This window comes from Leopardus geoffroyi, chromosome A2, assembly GCF_018350155.1.
Source record: "Leopardus geoffroyi isolate Oge1 chromosome A2, O.geoffroyi_Oge1_pat1.0, whole genome shotgun sequence".
Classification (NCBI taxonomy): Eukaryota; Metazoa; Chordata; class Mammalia; order Carnivora; family Felidae; genus Leopardus; species Leopardus geoffroyi.
In genome coordinates, this window is record NC_059331.1 from 121429300 (window position 1) to 121450530 (window position 21231).

At 43.5% G+C, this 21231-nt stretch overlaps 1 protein-coding gene across 3 annotated transcripts in view; it reads left to right on the forward strand.

Moving 5' to 3' along the window:
• CHN2 (chimerin 2) overlaps positions 1-21231 on the forward strand; it is a 300337-nt gene that overhangs the window by 264582 nt on the left and 14524 nt on the right. For 2 of the 3 annotated variants that reach the window (XM_045495182.1, XM_045495184.1), the window contains 2 exons: positions 949-1026; positions 18636-18720. In XM_045495182.1, coding sequence (XP_045351138.1) covers positions 949-1026; positions 18636-18720 — 163 coding nt within the window. The remainder of the gene's footprint in view (positions 1-948; positions 1027-18635; positions 18721-21231) is intronic. The other variant, XM_045495183.1, reaches the window with a different exon arrangement.

Below are 21231 nucleotides of genomic sequence, written 5' to 3' on the forward strand. Positions count from 1 at the left end.
CCTACCTTTTATGCCAAAACTCTGGTTGTAGATAGAACTCTGTGCTGAAGTGCTATGCTTTTTCTGTGACCCATTCACTTTTTAGACTGTTCTAATTCAATGCACACAGAAGAATAAAAATTAAGCTTCGAGTGCTAGGGCAGATTTTTTTTTCTAAAGGGAGGCAGGCTTTATCCCTATAAGATTAAACAATCATCAGGGTTTAAAAGGTTTAATCTGCCGGCGTTCAGCCCAGGATGGGGCTCAGAGCCCCCAGAATAATTGGATACAGCGTCGGGCTTTGAACATCAGAACTAGTTGTGTGTGTGTGTGTGTGTGTGCGTGTGTGTGTGTGTGTGTGTGTGTGTGTGTGTGTGTGTGTGTGTGTGTGTGAAAGAGAGAGAGAGAGAGAGAGAGGGAGGGAGGGAGGGAGAGAAATGTGCAAGCAAGCACGAGAGGTCTCTCCCGTGGCAGGAGGAATAAAGCTGCCTGCCCCTGCCTCCTCCATTGAGCCCTCAGTGGCGACAGGATACAGCTTCTGGGGACTGCTGTGCTCATGAATGTGTGCTATTGTTCCAGGCACACGTCGGCCTCAAGAAATAGCACAAAACAGCCCCGTCCTTATTCAGATGCAGAACCCCCTCCATCACTCAAACCAGCCTTTCCAGGTCACATGCCGGAGGCCTCTGCAGACAGGACGCAGCTGCCTCAAATCTGCTGCCTAACATTAGCCGCGGTTCAAAAAACCTGACGGCTCTGAGCTTCACGGGGGAAACTAGAAAGATGTGGGGTCCAGGCGCTAGGTTCTCCGAGGAACTGTGGCTGGAGAATGAGAAAAAATGTGCTGTGGTTCGGAAGCCTAAGCAAGGCAGGAAACGCCAGGAGCTGTTGGCCGTGGCCTTGGGGGTGAAGGTGGGAGTCAAAGGCAGTTTTCTTTGGCCCCCTCTCAGACTCTTTGCCTGTTCACAGATCTCGTCCCTGGTCCGAAGGGCCGCCCTCACGCACAACGACAACCACTTCAACTATGAGAAGACACACAACTTCAAGGTAAGCAAGCCTCTGCGCTCTTTCTTCTGTTACTAAAGGGCAGGTGGAGAGGTGCGGTTGATGGTTTCCGTCCCCTCTTTGATTATAAAGTAATGAGACAGCAGATTCCTTTGCTTTCCACATCTAGTTGCGTGCACAACATGAGACCTTTGCTTTGTATCAAACTGGAGACCTCAGACAGCCGTTTGCCTGATGCCTAGAAACACCTATATGTATGTTAACTTAGTCCTGGAGACCTGGGCTCATTTCCTCTCCATATCCCCCCGCCCCGTCCAGCGGGAGAAGAGTAGAGCACGCCCGATCTCTGCCACTGGGAGATCTTCTGATGAACATCGAGCAGTACTTTTCCACTCGGAGTGGCTCTAAAGAATATTGCTGTCTCTGAGGCACAGAAAACCATTGCCCATTTCACATTCTGTGTTTTGTCTTTGTTTTCAGGGATGCTAACTCCTCTGGTTTATGTGTAGACGGCCGTGAATAGGACAGGAGATGCCATCCAGTAGCTTTTGCTTGTGCTCTGGGTACGGGGTGGGGGTGGGGGGAGCACCCCAGCAGCCTTGCCAAGCTCCCCTCTCGGCACAGCCTTGATCCTGCTCACCAGACCAAACAAAAAGATATGGGAAGCTGGTGGGAGCTTTAGTGCATACTCCCACGTGTGTTTGTAAACTGGAAATACTGCTATCTTCATTTCAGACTAGCCCTTGTAGAAAAAGAAAAGAAAAACAAAACAAAACAAAAAACGGCCTACCATCAGAAATCACGGCCTATTTCCTTTGCCCTAATGTGTTTTCCAAGAAATGGCTGGAGGAGATTCCGATGCCAAATTGCCTGGCCGGAGATGTGGTTGAGTGGAGGGGACACAGTGAGAGGTTTTGCCCCAGCAAATGGGCTGACGTTTAGACACTGGTGAGAGTGGAGACTGAAGGATCCAGGAAGAAAAGAAGAGGCGGGGCGGCAAATTGTGAATTGTCTTCTTTTAAAAAAAAATTTTTTTTTTAATGTTTATTTATTTTTGAGACAGAGAGAGACAGAGCATGAGCGGGGGAGGGGCAGAGAGAGAGGGAGACACAGAATTCGAGGCAGGCTCCAGGCTCCGGGCCGTCAGCCCAGAGCCCGACGCGGGGCTCGAACTCGTCAACCGCAAGATCATGACCTGAGCCAAAGGTGGACGCTCAACCGACTGAGCCACCCAGGCGCCCCGTGAATAGTCTTCTTTTTTTAAACTCGTTTCCTTTAGGACCAGTAGCCCAAGTAACTGTTGAAGGGACTAGATAGCCCTTCACCAGAGGTGACCAGGGAAACCTATTTTATTCTGTCGATTTTCAATTCTTTGTAAGGACAGATATGTGTCTATTAAGTAAACACTCGTGTCTGTTGGGTCCGTTTGCCCTGCTGCTAAAGCGAGGGGCTTGGGCATCTGCGTGCTGTAATTGAGCTGAGGAATGGAATTATTCAGCCCTCCATATTTAGCCTGAGGATGAAGACTTGTATTCTATAGATCCTCACTGACGCCAAGGCTCTAGACATTTCTCCTGTGGCTGAATAGTGACGGCTCTCATGGGGAGTGCAGAAAGCCTCGTGTTTGTTTCTCTTTTCTGTTTTCTGTATTTACCCTTATTAATTTTTTTTGTCTTAAGAAAATGTTTTTCTGACTTTGGGCAGAAATCCTGGTTCTTTGCATCCTATGGATGTACTACCACGGGTTGGGAAGGTGGATCTTCTTGGACTTGGCAAATTCTTTTCCTTCCTCTTGAACACACCAGCGCTTCTGGCTTTGAGATGGAATTGGAATTCTGCCCTCACCGTGATACGTGCTTGCATGGGGATAGCTTCTCCCTCGGCCTACTGCGCCTGGGCTTGTGTCTTGCGACGACTAAATGTTTGGTCGATGTGCACTTCCAAAACTGATTTCGGTTTTTTTAATCTTAGATCTCTGATTGGGAAAGGAGGACATTTGAAACAAAAAAGGCAGCTGAGACTTAGTTTCCTACATAGTGCTGTTGCTAACACGCGATCTGTATTAATTAATTATTTACCACTGGAATCCATCAACAGCTCTTTCAGTGTTTGCTGGAAAAGTCAGTATCTACTCCGTGTGATCCCTTACAGCTATCGAGAGAAGAAAATTACAGCTATCGAGAGAAGAAAAGGTAGAGAGCAGGCAAGTTGTTCGGGGAAAGTACGCAAGGCAGACAGGAGCGTTTCTCTTCCGTGTGTAAATAGACAACTTCAGGACATGGCAGACCCTTGAGTCTCTGTGTCCGTTGACCGTGGCTTTCAATGGTACTGCCCGTGCCACTGTCCTGAAGGATGAGTGGCAGGGCCGGGAGGGGGTGGTTTCCTCTGTCACTCCTCACCCCTGCCACCCTCATTCAGCCCTCTCCTCACCCCCAACCAATTTGAAGTGGAAATTTTGCATGGTCTTTAGAGGAATACTCCAAAAGCTGGTCAGTGCTATAAATAGAGCAGTGGGTTTTTAGTAATCACCACTGAATCAACCAAACAAAGAAAAACTCTTATCAAAAGGCCCCTGCCATCTGCTTGAAATCAGCATGAAATTAAGACAGAAAACACAAACTTGTTCTTTATGCTGACATCTAAGAGGCTTTAGGCAGAAACTCTTGATTTGTAATTCGGGTTATTATTTTAGAGTACTACGTGATTAGTATAGTGTAAGTGTTCAATACAAAAAAACAAATAATCGCATTTTCACGCTCATCAGCAAATAAGGTTTGCTAGACCCTGGCTGTGCTCTTGCCTAGGGGGGTCCTACGAGAGATTCCAATCTGCCAGCGGATCTAAATGCCTCACCCCACAACCAGATTTTTTTGCCCCAGTAAGGACTATGCCTCCAGGTAAAAAGCGGCCTCCTGGCTCTCTCCAGAAACTTCATGAAGAGGGATGAATAGAAACTCCCACCCCTATACACGTTGGGAACTTAACTGCCAGAAAGCCCCCAGGCACTGCTCCTAGGTGCCTACCTACTGTCCTTGTTGTTTAAACAAAGGCTGTCTAAAAAAAAAAAATTTTTTTTTAATTAAAAAATTAAAAAAAAATAAATCATGTCTAGGAAAAGACAGAAGTTAGCTCTGGGAAGAAAAGCTTTTGGAAGCAAATTAAACTTATACTTCCTCTCATGCAATAATTATGTACTTTTCATATGCAGATATAGTTGTTGCTCATTTAAATCCTAAATTCTCTGGGATTACTTGCACATACTGGGAATTAGGAGGTATTTGTTGAAGAAATTATGAAATGGACAGGATCTTATCTAACATGAAAAGCCTTTGATAAAGGAAGAGACACTCCTTTAACTCATTTTATATCTGCATCTCTGTTTATCTAGTAGAGACACTCTCCTGTACGTAGAATCTCTCTCTTTGAGATGGTCTACCCGAATAACACCTTTTGGCTAAGCTCCAAAATCCCCAGAGCCCCAACAATCTGGATGGCTGTCCTTCCTTCCTTCTCCACTTAGCACAGCAATGATGGTCAGCTTAGTACTCCTGGCCATAGCTTGACCTTTGCAAAAGAGCTTAGTTCTATGAGCCTCAGTTTCCTTATCTATAGAATGGGAGTGTTGTAAGGCTTAAAGAATACATGTAAATCACTTACAGTCCGTGGCGCCCAGTAAGGTGAGCTTCTATTATTATTTTAGTATTCATCTTTTTGTCTCTCTCCTCTCTTGCGCTGTAATGTTCAACTTTCTCTGTCTCTATATTTCTTCTTTTCTTTTTTTTTTGTATTTATTTAGAGAGAGAGAGCGTGTATGAGTGGGGGAGAGGCAGAGAGTGAAAGGGAGAGAAAGAGAGAGAGAAATCCCAAGTAGGCTCCGTGCTGTCTGTGTAGAACCCGACTCGGCGCTTCATCTCACAAACCATGAGATTATGACCTGAGCCGAAATCAAGAGTTGGACGCTTAATCGACTGAGCCATCCAAGCACCCCGTTTCTTTTTTTCTACCCTTACTTCTCCATGCCCTTCTTTCCTTTTTTCTATCGTCTGTTTCTTCCACTCACTCTCATTAACTACATGTAACAGAAAAATGCAAGAGTGCTCTGGGCAATGCAAATGACGTGAACGAAAACTTGGGAGTCAGAAATGAGCCAGGAGTGAACAGGGTGCTCCCTGTTCGGGAGACCATCGAGGAGGGAGGTGCTCACTTCACATCTGGGGTGGGCCAGATCCAGGGAGACGGATGACCCTGGGCATTTTCTCCACTCATCCCACTCGGTGCTCAGCCCTCCCAGTCTGCATGTGCGCATACATCACTCCTTCCTTCTACTGAATTCTCTCCCTCCACCCAAACATTGCAGGACCACTCTGCTCTCCTTACATGGAATATGGATGGAGAGCAGAGGTCCAGAAAATTCTCAAAGTTGAAAAGCAAACCACTCGGCCCCACCCCACATTTCCCATCCCCTGTCCACCTCCCCGCCCGTGCCCCGTCCCTCCCCTTCCATCCCCTTCCTGTCCCCCACCCATCCCTTGCCCAGCCTCCTCCCAGCTTTACTTTTCTCCATAGCACTGACCACTGGCATGGTACGTATTTACTTGTAGGCTCGCCTTCCCCTTACCAGCCGGAAGCACTCACCCCTGGGGCTAGGGACAGGGGTTCAGGTCTGTTTTCCTTTTGCAGAAACCCCAGTGTCCAGGACAGGGCCTGGCCCAGAGCAGGCTGTCAGTAGATATTGGCTGAAAGGACGTGTAGCAGACATCTCACGGCCCTGTCTACCTAAGACTGCACGTTCTCTCCCCACTGGCCACCCCACCGCACGGTTTGCCCTTGGGCGTAGCTTATTACACTTGTGTTAGCTGTGCTCAAGCCCTCGCAGGTGTGGGCCCTTGCCAGGTCCACTAGGCTGTGCCAGAGAGACGGATCGTATCAGGGTGTGCCAGGCCAGCCCTCCTTCCCCATCTGGCCAGCGGGTCTGGCCGGGCAGGGCTGCCCAGTGTCTTATACAGGGGGGAAGGGGAGGAGACTCATGCCCGGGCTCACTGTTGTTGTCCCAGCTTCTTGTGTGGCGACTCTCAAAAGTGGCCCAGTCTGGACAGAAGTTAAATGGTTTCTCAGCGTACCCTTTTGTGTCCCCCACTCTCTGTAGACCAAGGCTACATCAGTAGCACCCAGTTCCCATGTCCACGAGGGATACAAGCAAGCTCGTTCAGCAGGCTCCTTGTGCACCTGCCTCCCCAACGCGTAGGATCATGGGATCCTGCACCAGCGTTCAGGAGTGGAGCTGTGGCCAGGGCACCTGTCCAGGGGCAGCACCACCACCTTGCCGTTGGGGTCATGTGGCCCATTCACGGTTTCTGTGCCTATCATTCTTTTTTGCATTCTCATCAGTCAGTGGTCACGTGCTTTGGAACAAGACATCTGTGCTTTCCATATGCAAACCCCTCTCTTTTCCTTGTCCTTGACTTCATAAGAACGTGTGAGCCCTTCTTTGTCCCTACACTTTGCCTGTCGTGTGTTCTCGTGGGCACGCAGTGGCCCAGTGCCCTTTGCTGCCCGTGCCGATCCCACTTCTTTGTGCTCTGGCAACGGGGCCAGGTGGATATTACACCTGCAGGAATCAGCTTCAGAAAAGGCCATTTGGGCAGAAACGAGTGTGGAAGGAACCACTCAGAGGAAAAAGGCAGACTTCATCACCTTGGATATAAAATGAAAGACCCAGGGGCACCTGGGTGGCTCCGTCGGTTAAGCATCCGACTCTGGTTTGGGTCATGATCTCACAGTTCATGGGTTCGAGCCCCACGTTGGGCTCTGGGCTGACAGCTCGGAGCCTGGAGCCTGCTTCAGATTGTGTGTGTGTGTGTGTGTGTGTGTGTGTGTGTGCCTGCCTGTCTGTCTGTCTGTCTGCCTGCCCTCCTCCCCTGGCTCACATGCTCTGTCTCTCTCTCTCAAAAATAAATAAGCATTAAAAATAATGTAAATGGGTCCTCTTGAAACCAATAGCACGATGCCTTTATCCAATGCAATTTCATTCATGGCAGGGATTTCAGGCAAGAGAGGAAACCATTTTTGGACACGGTTCTCACATGGGCGAGGGCCTTCTCTGCCTGCCAGGGTCTGACTAAAAGCTTGTCTTATTCCTCCTTGACCTGTTTTCATGTAAATATTGGAACACCGTCATTGTAAATCCTTTACAAACCATCGGAACCTGGTGGAAAGAGGATAGATTTTGACAACAAACCCTTGCTTAGGCCACACACCAGGGCAGTGGCTTGGTCAAGCTGTTACACAAATGTAAATCATCTACTCATGAGTCTGACCCATATCAAGTGCTTAGCTGTTATGAATTTTATATTTTGTTTTATTCCAAAGAACATATCAAAGGGGCTATTCTAAATGACTAAATGGCTGATTCTGGCATTTTAAGTCCAGAGAAATACTCCTTTTGTGTTTTGTGAGGAGAAAAAGAAAAGCACCAATGATCACTGTGCATATTCGTTGGGTCTTTTTCAAAGTTCTAAGATGGGGAAACTATTTAGATACGCAGTTTCTTATTCAGCGAATATGGACTGAGGGCCAACCCTGTGCCAGGCACTACCAGGTACAAGAAAGACCAGTGGAGACCTAAGAATGTGAGCTCCTCTTCCACTGGGAGGTGTTCAACCAGAGTGCTTCTCGCCTAGACATCTGGCAGGGTCTAGAGACATGTCTGATCCTTATAACTGGGATGTGCTAACGGGCTGTCTAGTAGAGGCGAGAGATTCTGCTAAACTTCCTGCGATGCCCAGCACGTCCTACAAGTCCCGACCACAAAGAGTGATCTGGCCCCAACGTCAGTGGTGCTGGGACCGAGGAAACACGCACTAGACCATGGAGAAGCACTAGAGGATTGGAGGGCAGGGCATTGTCACAAGAATATTGGTGCTGATACCCTGATAAACCTGGGAGGAAGGGACCACTAGCTCATGTCACTTTATGCAGTGGGGAGATACCCAAAAAACTGTGGCAATCAGTGTCCTCGAAATTAAATCCTTTTTTAAGGCTACAAGAACAGCTGCTGAATAGACAGATCTGGGGGTGAGTGGTATCTCATTTGACACACCCAGCCCTCTGGCACCTCTGCTGAGCAGGCTTCTGGGGCGGCGAGGCTGGGGGGCGGGGGGGGGGGGGGAGTCCTAGTCGTCTGTCACAGACCGAGCGATTCCCCTCGGATATTTACATTACATCTGAAAAGGTTCACATCAAGGTCATTATTTCATCTGATCTTGCAAGAGGGAAAAGTCCAAAGTTTAACCTAATTTCTCATGAGTTAATTTGTCACATGATTATGAGAAAAGCAGTAGATGACAGGAAGAACCCTTGGCTGAGCCCAGGAGGCCAAGTGCAGCTGACCCCCTGGGGTGACTACAAACAAGCCCTTGGGGTAACTCTGGGCAGAAGCTGGACTACATGACCCCCAAAACCCAGCAACTTGTAGCTGGAAGTGATGTTAGCCACCTCCAGCCCCCTCTCCTATGCTAAGACAAAGCTGCCTTTGACCCAAAGAATCCTTTTAAAATCAAAAGAATAAAGTTCTCATTAAAAAAAAAAAAAATTTTAATGTTTATTTTTTAGAGACAGACAAACAGAATGCGAGTGGGGGAGGGACAGAGAGAGCGGGAGATACAGAATCTGAAGCAGGCTCCAGGCTCCCAGCTGTCAGCACAGAGCCCGACGCGGGGCTCGAACTCACGAACTGCGAGATCATGACCTGAGCCAAAGTCGGTTGCTTAACTGACTGAGCCACCCAGGCACCCCTGAAGTTCTCATTTTTCATATAAACAATAAAAACAACCAGCTGAGGCGATGTGGTTTTAGTTTATAGCAATGAGTCTCTATCAGGGTTATTCTGCCCCTTGGGCACATTTGGCAAAGTCTGGAGACATTTGTGGCTGTTCCAGCTGACGGGTGCCACTGGCATCTAGTGGGTAGAGGCCAGGGATGCTGCTAAACAGCGTACAGTGACGATGATTTATCCAGCCCGAAATGTCCCTAGTGCCAAGGTTCAGAAATCTTGATGGCTGACGGACACGGAAAAGCACAACTTTCTCAAGTGTAGCGCGTCACAAAAAGCACTTTCTCTTTCTTACAGTCTAGAACCTGATCTGAGCTGATTACACACGTGGATGGGGTCTGCGCTGACCCATCGAAACACACTAGTTATGAAACCACGAGGGAATACTGCCTTCCAGATTCAGCAGATGTGAGACAAACAACATCCTGCTCATTTAGAGTCAAGTCAGGGGATACTCGCTGAACGCCTGAGATTTTTCTTGACAAATCTGGCTCTTGTTTGCACTAAGTGGCCATTCCTGGGCTATTTGTCAAACATACCTTATCTCCCGTAATATCATCTTTTTCTGTTTGGTGTGGTTTTAGAATCCCAGGCAGACCATGCCCAGCATAATGGTCTTGGACCGACATTCTTCCTGTCTGGGGTATTTTCTTCCTGTCTAGGGTATTTTAGTTACTGCCTTAAAGTTGGCAAAATGTCCTTTTTTCTGAAAAGATATTCTTGAAAATCAATAAACTTCACAGAATGGAAAAAGCTGATCAGTGATTTTTCAAGATACGGGGTATTTCGTTGGGAGAGTAGCCATCATAACTCAACCCTAAACAGAATGCGTTCAGAGAGTGACCTCAGCCTTACATCTAGTCTACTGTTTAGAGATTGCCCTTGCGGACCCAAAAGAAAATTGAACAATAGATCAGCCATGAAAATAAACAGTGGCCCATCACAAAGAGGAAATTAGGCAGTGGGCCTAAAATAATGTTTAACTAACTTTACGTTCCCCTCTGTCCCCATTTTGTTTTATTTCTGTGGGAATGTGTATTTGTGGGGACACAGAAGTTTTTTGCTATTCAAAAAATGTCTGTCTGCATTTGTTTGGCTGAAGAAATGAGATCGAAGGCGGTGGGGATGTACTGATGGGAAAGGATGTTGGTAAATATGGGCAGGGCCAATAAGCATTAAATGCAATTTTGATATGCATCATTTTTTTTAATATTGCTAAAAAGTTAAATTTTAGAAAATCTATGCCTGGGATATCCTGTATTTTCCTGAAGCATTCTTTAGGCTGGTTTCTATTTTGTCTGTGTAAAGTAAACAGACAAATTTATATAAAATTATATATATAAAATTATATATATATATCTATAAAATTATAGCTAGTCTCCTAATTTCTAAATATTCTATTTTCTTTCTTTTTTTAAACATTGTGTTTTCATTTTTACCCCAAGGTATGGAGATATTTCCCACGCAATTTCTTACCCACTGGAGATATTCCAGAAAAAAAATATTGTCACCCCTTTTTTGCATGACCTTTCAAAAACCAAGCCCACCCTCACTGGCCTCTGGCGATGCTGTTTCCTATTCTTAGAATGTCCTCCCTAAGCCATCTGCCACCCCAGTCCACACAATTTCCCCACCAGATTCTGTCTTTCCCAGTCTGGTGAAGTCTTCTGCATCCTTGAAAACTCCGTTCAAGTATCATTTTCCCCCCAGACTTCTCAGGAAGAATCTATTATAATCTCTGTTATACTGCCATAGGATCATTATTTATGTTGCCTATTTATTCTTACAGATGAGATCTTTGAGTGCAGGGAGGTCTTTCCTCCTCTGATCCATCAGACTTTGTATCTCCAAAGACTAGTACAGTGCCAGGTTCAAAGTAAGCAGTCAGCATGTAAGTCTGAGATGCACGAGTGAATGATGAGTGGGTGGACAGGTGGATGACACAGGAAATAATTCATCTCTCTGATCTCCTTTTCCCACTAATTTGTAAAGCCACTTCTGAGATACACCAGTTCTTCACGGATGTGTGACTTTGTGTCTGCCCTTTCTGCTCTATGCTACTGGTCTGGTGGCCCATCCTGCAGTGTTTTACTTTTTTGTTACTATAGATGTCTTGGTGTATGGCCAGAGGTATTTTCCTACATTCTTTTACTTATTCAAAATTATTGTGGCTAGGGGCGCCTGGGTGGCTCAGTCAGTTAAGCGTCCGACTTCGGCTCGGGTCATGATCTCAGGGTCCGTGAGTTCGAGCCCCGCGTCGGGCTCTATGCTGATGGCTCAGAGCCTGAAGCCTGCTTCGGATTCTGTGTCTCCCTCTCTCTCTGGCCCTCCTCCACTCAGGCGCTCACTCGCTCTCTCTCTCTCTCTCTCTCTCTCAAAGATAAACATTAAAAAAAAATAAAAACAAAATTATTGTGGCTAGCCTTTTCGACTTTATTCTTATGAGTTTTAGGACCATCTTGTCAGGTTTGGTGAAAAGTACCATGGAGATTTTGATTGAAATTATATTGGATTTATAGACTTTTAGAGGAGAACTGACATATTTATCACATTGAGTATTGCTGTGCAAGAATATAGACTATCTCTCTTCTTATTTATGTCGTTAATGTCTTTAGTTATTTGCTAACTATTTTAGATTTTGTTGTAAATGGAGTCCTTAATTTTATTGTTCAATAAAATGAGGTATTATTTATGTATAGTAATGCTTCTGATTTCTTTATATTTCTCTTATATTAAGGAAACTTGATGGCCTGCTTCTTCTTTCAGTTATATATTTCTTTGTCTTACTTTATTCTGCTGGCTAAATTCTTCAGGATAATGCCCAAGAGAAGCATTCATAGACCGCTCTATCTTTATGCTGACTTTGAAGGAAATTATTCTAATATTTCATCTCTAAATGTGATGACCATTATGCGTGTGTCAGAGATACCTTTAATCAACTATTTTTAGGAGAGTTCCCTCTATTCCTAGTATGCGAAGTGCTATTGTTGTGAATGGATGTTGAATTTTATTGATTGTTGTATTCTAATTTTTGAAACGATTGTGTGGTTTCTCTCTCTTGTTATTGTGGTGAATTCTAGTGATGTGTTATCTACTTTAAATCCCTAAAATAAGCCCCCCTTGATATGACATTTTTTTAAATATAACACTACATTCAGTAAGATCTTTTTTTTAAGGATTTTTACATTTGTGGTCATAATTGAAATTGACATGGGGCGCCTGGGTGGCGCAGTCGGTTGGGCGTCCGACTTCAGCCAGGTCACGGTCTCGCGGTCCGTGAGTTCGAGCCCCGCGTCGGGCTCTGGGCTGATGGCTCAGAGCCTGGAGCCTGTTTCCGATTCTGTGTCTCCCTCTCTCTCTGCCCCTCCCCCGTTCATGCTCTGTCTCACTCTGTCCCAAAAATAAATAAACGTTGAAAAAAAAAAAAAAAAAAAAGAAATTGACATAATTTTATTTTCATGTTCTGGTATAGTTTTTGAGTCAAGATTATATTAGCTCATAAAGCAAATGCTGGACCTTTTCTTCTTTTTTTTTCTCCTCCAATCTGGAATAGTTTATATTAGTTAGAGATGATGTATTTGTTAAATATTTGATAAAACTTAAGAAAATCATTAGGGGGGCACCTGGGTGGCTCAGTCGGTTAGGTGTCTGAATTCAGCTCAGGTCGTGATCTCACAGCTTGTAAGTTTGAGCCCCGCATCGGGCTCTGTGCTGGCAGCTCAGAGCCTGGAGCCTGCTTCGGATTCTGTGTCTCCCTCTCTCTCTACCTTCCTCCACTCATGCTCTGTCTCTCTCTGTCTCAAAAATAAATAGACATTAAAAAAAATTAAAATAAAATCATTTGGGTTCATTAACTATTTGAGTGTAGATGCTTTACTACAGATTCAATTACTTAATGGATATAATTGAATTTGGGTTTTCCATATTAGTTTGGGTAATTTTTGATAATTTACACTCTTTACAAAAATTATCCATGTCAGGGGTATCTGGGTGGCTCAGTCAGTTGGACATTGACTCTTGATTTGGCTCCGGTCGTGATCTTATGATTCGTGAGTCCGAGCTTCATGTGGGGCTCTGCACTGACAGTGTGGAGCCTGCTGGGGATTCTCTCTCTCTGCCCCTCCCCAGCTTGTACTCACGTTTACTGGCTCTCTCTCTCTCTCTCTCTCTCTCTCTCAAAATAAATAAACAAGCATTTAAAAAAAAGTATCCACATCAAAAAAGAAAATTATCAATGTCACAAAACTTTTAATTTTTTTAGTATAACGCTAGTATTCTCAAGATTTATATTTAGTATCTTTACTGCATTTGCATTTATGTTCTCTTTAGCACTTGTGTTTTTCTTCTTGACCAGTCTTGCCCAAAGTTTGCCTATTTTATAAATCCTTTTGAAAATCACCTTTGAGGGGTGCCTGGGTGACTCTTTTGGTTAAATGTCCGACTTCGGCTCAGGTCATTACCTTGTGGTTCATGGGTCCAGCCTCGTGTCAGGCTTGTGCTGACAGCTCAGAGTCTGGAGCCTGCCTCAAATTCTGTGTCTTCCTCTCTCTCTCTGTCCCTCCCACGCTCATGCTCTGTATCTCACTCTCTCTCAAAGATGAATAAATGTTAAAAAAAAAATTAAAAATAAATCACCTTGGAGGTTTTTTATTCTTTTTATTTTATCTTTTCTTTCTATGATTCTGTTCGGCAATAATCTTTATTATTTTGTGTTTTACTTCATTATTTTTCTAGTTTCCTAAATAGTATGCTTAGCTTATTAATGTTAAACCTTTAAAAAAATTCCAACCTATACTTTTTAATACAGGCATTGAAAGCTTCTATACCCCCACAAGGAGTGTTTTGTCTTTCAATTCCAAATACTTGGTAATTTCCATTAAGATTTTTTCTTTGCTAATTTTTTAGAATTATTTTAAATTTCCAAATATACTGGGGTTTGGCTATTATTGATCTTTAATGTTATTGAATTATAGTCAGAATATGGTCTGTATTGGGTCAGTTCTTTTCTGTAGGTTGAGGCTTGCTTTGTGGTCAGTTTGTGTACACATTTCTTGCATTTTTTTAAACAGTACATATTCTATAAATTATTGGATATGAGGTCCCTTTTGTATCCAGTATGTTAACTTAACCTATTTGATCTATTAATTTCTGTGAATAGATGTTAAAAATCATTATGATTATGGGTTTGTCAATCTGTCTTCGGTTTCTTTCCACTTTTACTTTATATTTTTTGAGACCCATGTTGTCATATGCATAACAGCTCAGGACTATTATATCTTTAGGGTAAAATTAAATCTCTAATCATTATGTAATGACCATCTTTATCACTAATAAAAAAAAGTATAAACTTTATATCAGGACATTTGTTTGGGATTTCTGTTGGCTGGCATTTGCTAGGCATGTTTTTTCTATCCCTTTACGCTCAACATTTCCATTACACTATGTTCTGAGTGTGTTTCTTGCAAAGGCTTTTTGAATATCTGCAAATTTCGGGCTTTTGTTTGGTGTTAGAGCCATATGTGTTGTGATTAGAGACAAATAAGGATTTTTCACACACCCCCCCCCCCATTTACTGTGCTTTTTTTATTGCTTTGTTTTCTTCTTTCTTGCTTTTCATTGGCTTAATCAAATCTTTATTTCATTTTCCCATAGGCATTTTATAGATTCCATTCCACCCTTTTTGTGTATACTCCAAAATCTAATACACATGTAATTAACTTAAAATCTTCCTTACTTAGTTAATGAGTAACTCTACGTACATATCCCAAATGATGAGAACCATAGAATGCTTTGACTTTTTAAAGCCCCTCCTATCTTCCATGCCATTTTTTCATTCTGTTTTTCAGTGCCCTGAAATTAGTCATCTTGTTATTGTTTTATGCAGATAGAGCTTGGTTAGATTGACCCCTTGCTCACCATGGCTTCTGGAATCCTGTTCTTGCCACTAGGTTCAGGATGCTTCCTGCAGATGTATATACCCCCTAGTATTTCTCTGAGTAAGGATCTGTGCGTGAACACCCTTGGCATTTGTCTGGAAAATACTTTTATTTTATCCCCACTCTGGAGTACAGAAGTTAGGTTGGCAGTAATTTTCTCTGAGCTCTTTGATGAAATTTTTCCATGATCTTCTAGCTTCTTTGTGCTGAACGGAACTGTTTTCATCATAATTGCTGTCCTTTGGCAAAAATAACTGGGTTTTTGTGTGTTTTTGTTTTGTTTTGTTTTTAGGATTTTGATTGTTCTTTGGCATTCTGCGGTTTCTTTAAAATCTATATAGGTTATATTATCTTTTTAATTTACCATGTTTGAGACTCAGTTAGCTTTTCTGAATCTGAAGATGTTGTGCTTTTACTGATCCTAGAAAAACCTCAACTGTTTCTCTTTTTCAGTATTGCTTCCATGTATGACCTAAACCTCAACATCTCTCAGCTTTTCAAGATCATCCCTCCCTCACTCCCTCTGCTCTACATTTCCAGCCTCTTGTACCTATTGTATCAATCCCGTCAGCAAGTGAGCATGCCCTAATGTCTCCCATTTTTTACTTAAAAAAAAAAAATTCTCCTTGACCCAAATCTCCCTGGGGTCCCTGGAGCTATTTCGTTGCTCTGCTGGACATCATAGCCAAATTTCCGGACAAATTTGCCTACGCATTTCTCCACTTCCATACCCCCCATTTATTCTTCGTGTCACTTGAGTGTGACCTTTGCCCTCACCGATGCGAGGAGACTGCTCTCACCGAGGTTACTAGTAACTTCGTGTGTCTGAATCAGTGTTGAGTCCTCATCTAACTGGACGTCTTCCCAGCATTGAACACGGTTGACCACTCCTTCCCTAAAATACTGTTCACCCTTTGGCTTTTGAAGCACTTGACTCTCTTGGTTCTGAGTGTTGGAGCACAGAGGGCTTGGGTTGAGCTCTATTTTCTTCACTTTCTGCTCTCCATCCCTAATAATTTTTGTCCATTTACACAATTTTAATTACCATTTGTTTGTCAGGGGTGAGCCAAATGTATGCCTCCAGCCCTTACTCCTCTGAGCTATTGAATTATGTGTGAATTCCTGCTCTCAGGAATTCAAAGGCTCCTGCTCGCCTTTGAACTTAAATTGTCCAGAGCTCAGTTCTTGAATTTCTCCCCCAAAGGGGGTCTTCCTTATCTCAGCAAAGGTCCTCACCATCCACCTGGTTTCTAAAGCTAGAACCTAGGAGTCATTCTCCACTCCTCTTTTCCTCCAAGAGCCACGTTTATTCTATTATTAAGTCTTATGAATTCTGTCTTTGAAATATAGCTCCAATCCATCCACTTCCCATCTCCACCTTCAGTACCCTGATCTTGGCCTCGACCATTTCTCAACTTGAAGAAACTACTACTACCTGGTTTCTGAATCTCTTTCACTACAAATGTTCTCCCATCCGTTTTCAAGATGGTGGTCAGAACATCTTTTTTCTTTAAAAATCATCTTCCTACTTAAAGTCCTTGAAGAGCTTCGTACTGGACCTAGATTAAAAGAAAATCTATACTCGTTACTAAAACCTTTAAGGCCCTTTCCTACCTTCGGCGTCATCCGAGTTCTCTCCCTCGCTCTGGTGTTCTGGCTACCCTGGCCTTTAGTCTTCAGTCACAGCAAGCTCTTTCGCTTGCAGGGCCTCCTAGCTTCCTTCTGCCTGGAACGTTCTCCAACCCTGCCCCCACCAGACCGGCTCTTCCCCTCTTTCAAGCAGCGCGAGGTCACCTTTCAAAGAGCAGCCTTCCCCACCACTGTGGATAACCCTGGGGCCCCTCTTAAGTCTCTCTAGTCACAACCTTCCTTTTTCTTTTATAGTCCTTTCCACACAGTTTATTCTATTGATCTGGCCATTGCAACAGTATATGAACAGCCGACTAACTTTGTTGCCATTATTAACCACAACGTCCCTTTAGAGTCTTTCTAGTAAATTATGAAGAGTCCTTGGATTGCTAAATTTAGAAAATGCTCAACTACCAATAGACCCCCTTACTGAGGGATTCTTTCAGTATCACGTTGAATCTGAGCGAGCCTCTGAATGAACCGTGGCATTCTGGCTCTGCGAGAGGGCAAGCACTCCCTGGGATAGATTCTCTGCATTCCTACAAGGAGGCCTTGTCATATCTTAGCGTTGTTTCCTTACAGCACATTTACCCATTTTTAGTAAAAACAATTCCGAGAGGTGGTTTGTTTTTTTTTTTTTTTTTCCATTGTTTTTTCAAAGCAGAAATAGTATACTGGGCAGTTTGCAAGTGATAAACTAAAATACCAAGACTATTATAACTTAGCTTTGTTGCATAGAAACCATGGTCGTAAATTGTTCTTTTTTTTAATTTTTTTTTAACTTGTGTGCACTCTCTCGGCCTTTACAAATCTGTGAGTTCCAGTAGAACGGAACCAGATCTATTTTGTTTGCCATGTTATATATACCCAGTTACTGGCATAGATAAATAAATAAAGATCTCAAAGTGATGCATTTTTTCAATTTCAATTTTAATTTTAAATAAACCCTGCATTCAACATGGGGCTCAGACTCATGACTCTGAGATCAAGAGTGGTATGTTCTACTGACCAAGCCATCCAGGAGCCCCTGATGTTTCTTCTTCTTCTTCTTTTTTTTTTTTTTTAATTAAGTAGGGCTCTGATGAGCATCTTCCCAAATGGCATCCATAGTTGTTATCCTCCTATTTTTTCGTGTTAAATAAAAAGAGCATACTGGCCTCCCAGTCTGCTAAAGGAATAATATCGTCTGCATTTCTTTTATTTGTCGATGGAGGCTTACAACTCGGAAAGTCCTTTGCAATGTCTCCTAATATTTTAATTTTGTAAAAGTAGGTTTGTATGTCTCCAAGCAGACTGCCTGTGGTGGGTTTCGGCTTACCATGGCCACGTCTGCTTTCAAGGAATCTCCTGGTTCTGTGTCTTGAAGTTCACTGGTGTTAGAGGACAAGTATTTTTGTTTTGTTTTTGTTTTAAATCGAGACTTCACACACGGTCTAGTCACAAGAGGACCTGTACCTGAATAACTAAAGATAAAACCATCCTTACTTCATCATATTCAAAATATTTAACTGACTGGGGTGCTAACCAATAAGACTTGTGCCTTGGCCAATCAGAAAGGGCTTTCAGTCTGCACACCCGTAGGCCACACCCGGCCATGCTGAATCCAGACCCTGTCTCTAGGGAAGGCAATTCTATAGACCCTACTGGTAACCTTCATGTTCAGCCAACTCCTCTCTTTTTAATGCCTGGTTTGGGGGGTTGTTTGTGTGTGTGTGTGTGTTTGTGGGTTTTTTTTTTTTTTTTTGAGGGGGAAGTGGCTCAAAGACTTCGAAGCTTTTAATCTTCCCATAATCATGTCTTATTTATACCTGCCTGGATATTCTACAGATGGAGCAACTTTGGTCAAAAGGACACAGTAATTGAGTTCTGCCTTCCAGAACTTGCTGAGCTAAATGCAGGTTACAGCGACTGGCCCCGGGCTATCTTGGGTTTGCCCGCACGGTGCCTTGTTTGGGGTGGTGAGCGTGTCGTTCCTTAGCTGATGGCATGGCCCTATAATCTTACTGGAGCTCTACATTCCTTTATGACTCTGGCCTAGCGCATGGCGGGTCATAGAGGATTTTCAAAGACCGAAGCATATCTGTTTTCTCCAGTCCGTTTGTAACTCCACCTCACTGGAAAGAAAAGGCCCAGTTAGGGATGCTCACTCCCACCGAGGTCGTCGTTTCTGGACGTCGTCCATGTGTGTCACGTCTGAGGCCACCTGCCTTCAAATAACTGAATGTCCTGACATTTTTCTTCTTTTGGGATCACAGGTCCACACGTTCCGAGGCCCGCACTGGTGTGAATACTGTGCCAACTTCATGTGGGGGCTCATCGCCCAAGGGGTTCGGTGCTCAGGTAAACAGGGAACTTCCTTCATCCTTTTCCATGTATATAAAGGGTCGTGATGTTGAGCTGGAGATCATTTCTCCAGAGTTGGGAAACAGACTCAGGTTAGCTCGAAAGTCTAGCTTTCTGGAAGCTTCAAGGCATCTCTCTGCTTAATGGAGAGACTGTTCTAGGTGTCTGCTGGAATGAGAAGGAACATCTCATGTTTATGTAAGAAAAGAAAAAGATCCAAGCAAGTCCAATTTCTTATGCACCTACCTGCCACCCAAAATAGGCAGTAGTCCTTAAGTAGTCCAATTCCAATGGAATTGCAAGGTAGAAAAACCACATTTCCTTCCCATCCCCACTTTGCTACAAAAGGCAGGGCATAAAAATAGAAATACTAGTGTAAACATTTACCACTTACCAGGCATTGAGCTAAGCACTTTCTGCTTATCATGCCCTGCAGCCTCACCAAAAGACCTTAAGGAGTTGCAATTATTCTCCCCATTGAATAGATAAAGACACCAAGGCTTAGAGGTATGTGTTAATTACTCTTGGCCACATAGGAAGTGGCGGAAAATGGATTCAGCTCCAGAACCCATTCTGTTATCAGATTAGCAGTGCAACTAAAGAGCTTGATTGGACGGCACGTATGTTCAAAGCACTCTGAAATCCTCGGTATTTTTCCACCTAGAACTGGACACACACGCCCAGTGCTGACACGTAGCTAGCGTACAACAAGTCTTACTACAATACGGCTAACAAAAGAGCAAAGAATTGCCAAAGTAATGTGTAAGTGGGTCTCCTAATTCGTCTCGCCACACTTTTTCTGGCAAGCAGTTCTGCCAGGAGTGAGAACAGCCTCTTGTGGTATTCTGATTGGGTTTACCAACACCATGACTGATTTCTTCCTTGCTAGGGCATGAGTTTTAAAAATAAGTCTTATGGGGCATTTAAAATAACATATGCTAATGACACTATACTTCGCCATCCTGCCCATTTTGGTTCACAGGACTGTGGGACCTTCCATCCTTTCTCTCCTTTGCTTCTACTGTGTAGATACGACCATCACTGGTAGTGGCACCTGGATGGTTCAGGTAGTGTTTGTGTGAGTGGTTGAACGCTACCTGCCCCCATCAGAGATCCATGCAAGCAGCAAACAGGCTCAGAGGCAGCCTCTCCAGGAATGTTCCAGATACCCCACTTCATAGAAAAGTCTTACTGGGAGTTACAGAGCATCTCACGGCTCAACCACTGAGCAAAGTGGTGGAATATCTAAATTACTCAGTGGTCATCAATTCAGGCTGTCCAGATTATACCTATCAGAAATATCCTAATTGCTGGTATTATCCAATTTGAGCAGCAAAAACGATCCAAAGTCAGTATTACAAGAACACAACTCTGGAATTTGAAGTAGCTGTGAATTGCAACTTTCTCTGGGATAAAAGCGTTTTTTTTTTTTTCCTGTTCTTTTTTTTTTTTTAATAAAACATATTCTGAGGTTAAAATGTTAATATTCGCCAGTGGCCACTATTTGGCCTCGTATTTCCACTGAGCTGCAGGAAAACTCAAAACTGTTCATTAAAGGTTAGGAATAGCCATCACTGCCTCTCAACTCTCTGTATTTTACATGTTTTAAACGTTTTTTAAATGAACTAGACCTTATTTATAGCATCTGGAATTGTAGTCGTTTGCAAATACTGAATATTTGTATATGTTATAAAACATGTTAATTTTAATAAAGTCTCCATATTTAACTCTACAGAAACACACTGTTGCTTCAGATCTTAAAAAGAGGTTGATAAGGAAATTACAAATAGGATTATCATAATCCAGCAATTCCCCTTCTGGGTCTATACCCCACAGAACTGAAAGCAAGCATTCAAACTGATATTTGTACACCTGTTTTTATAAGAGCACTATTTACAATAGCCAAAAGGTAGAAGCAACCCAAATGTCCATCAAAAGATAAACCAAACGTGGTGTGTCAAGACAATGGGATAGTATCCAGCCTTAAAAAGGAAGGGACTCCTGTCTTATCCTGTAACATTAATAAACCTGAAGGACATCATGCTAAGTGAAAGAAGCCAGTCACAAAAGGACAAATGCTAAGGATTCCACTTATATGGGGCATCAACAGTAGTCAAATTCAGGGGCACCTCAGTGGCTCAGTCAGTTAAGCATCCGACTGTGGATTTCAGCTCGGGTCATGATCTCACAGTTTGTGGGATTGAGCTCCTCGTCGGACATCATGTTAACAGAGCAGAGACTGCTTGGGACTCTCTCTCTCTCTCTCTCTCTCTCTCTCTCTCTCTCTCTCTGTCCCTCCACCCCGCCTCTCAAAATAAATAAAATCAACTTGAAAAAAAAGATAGTCAAATTCATAGAAATAGAATGTGGTGCCAGGGGCCAGGTGGAGGAGGGTCTGAGAGTTAGTGTTTCATGAGTACAGAGCTTCAGTTTTGGAAGACAGAAGTTCTGGAGATGGGGAGTGGTGACAGCTGCACACAGTGTGAAGGTACTTAATGCCCCTAAACT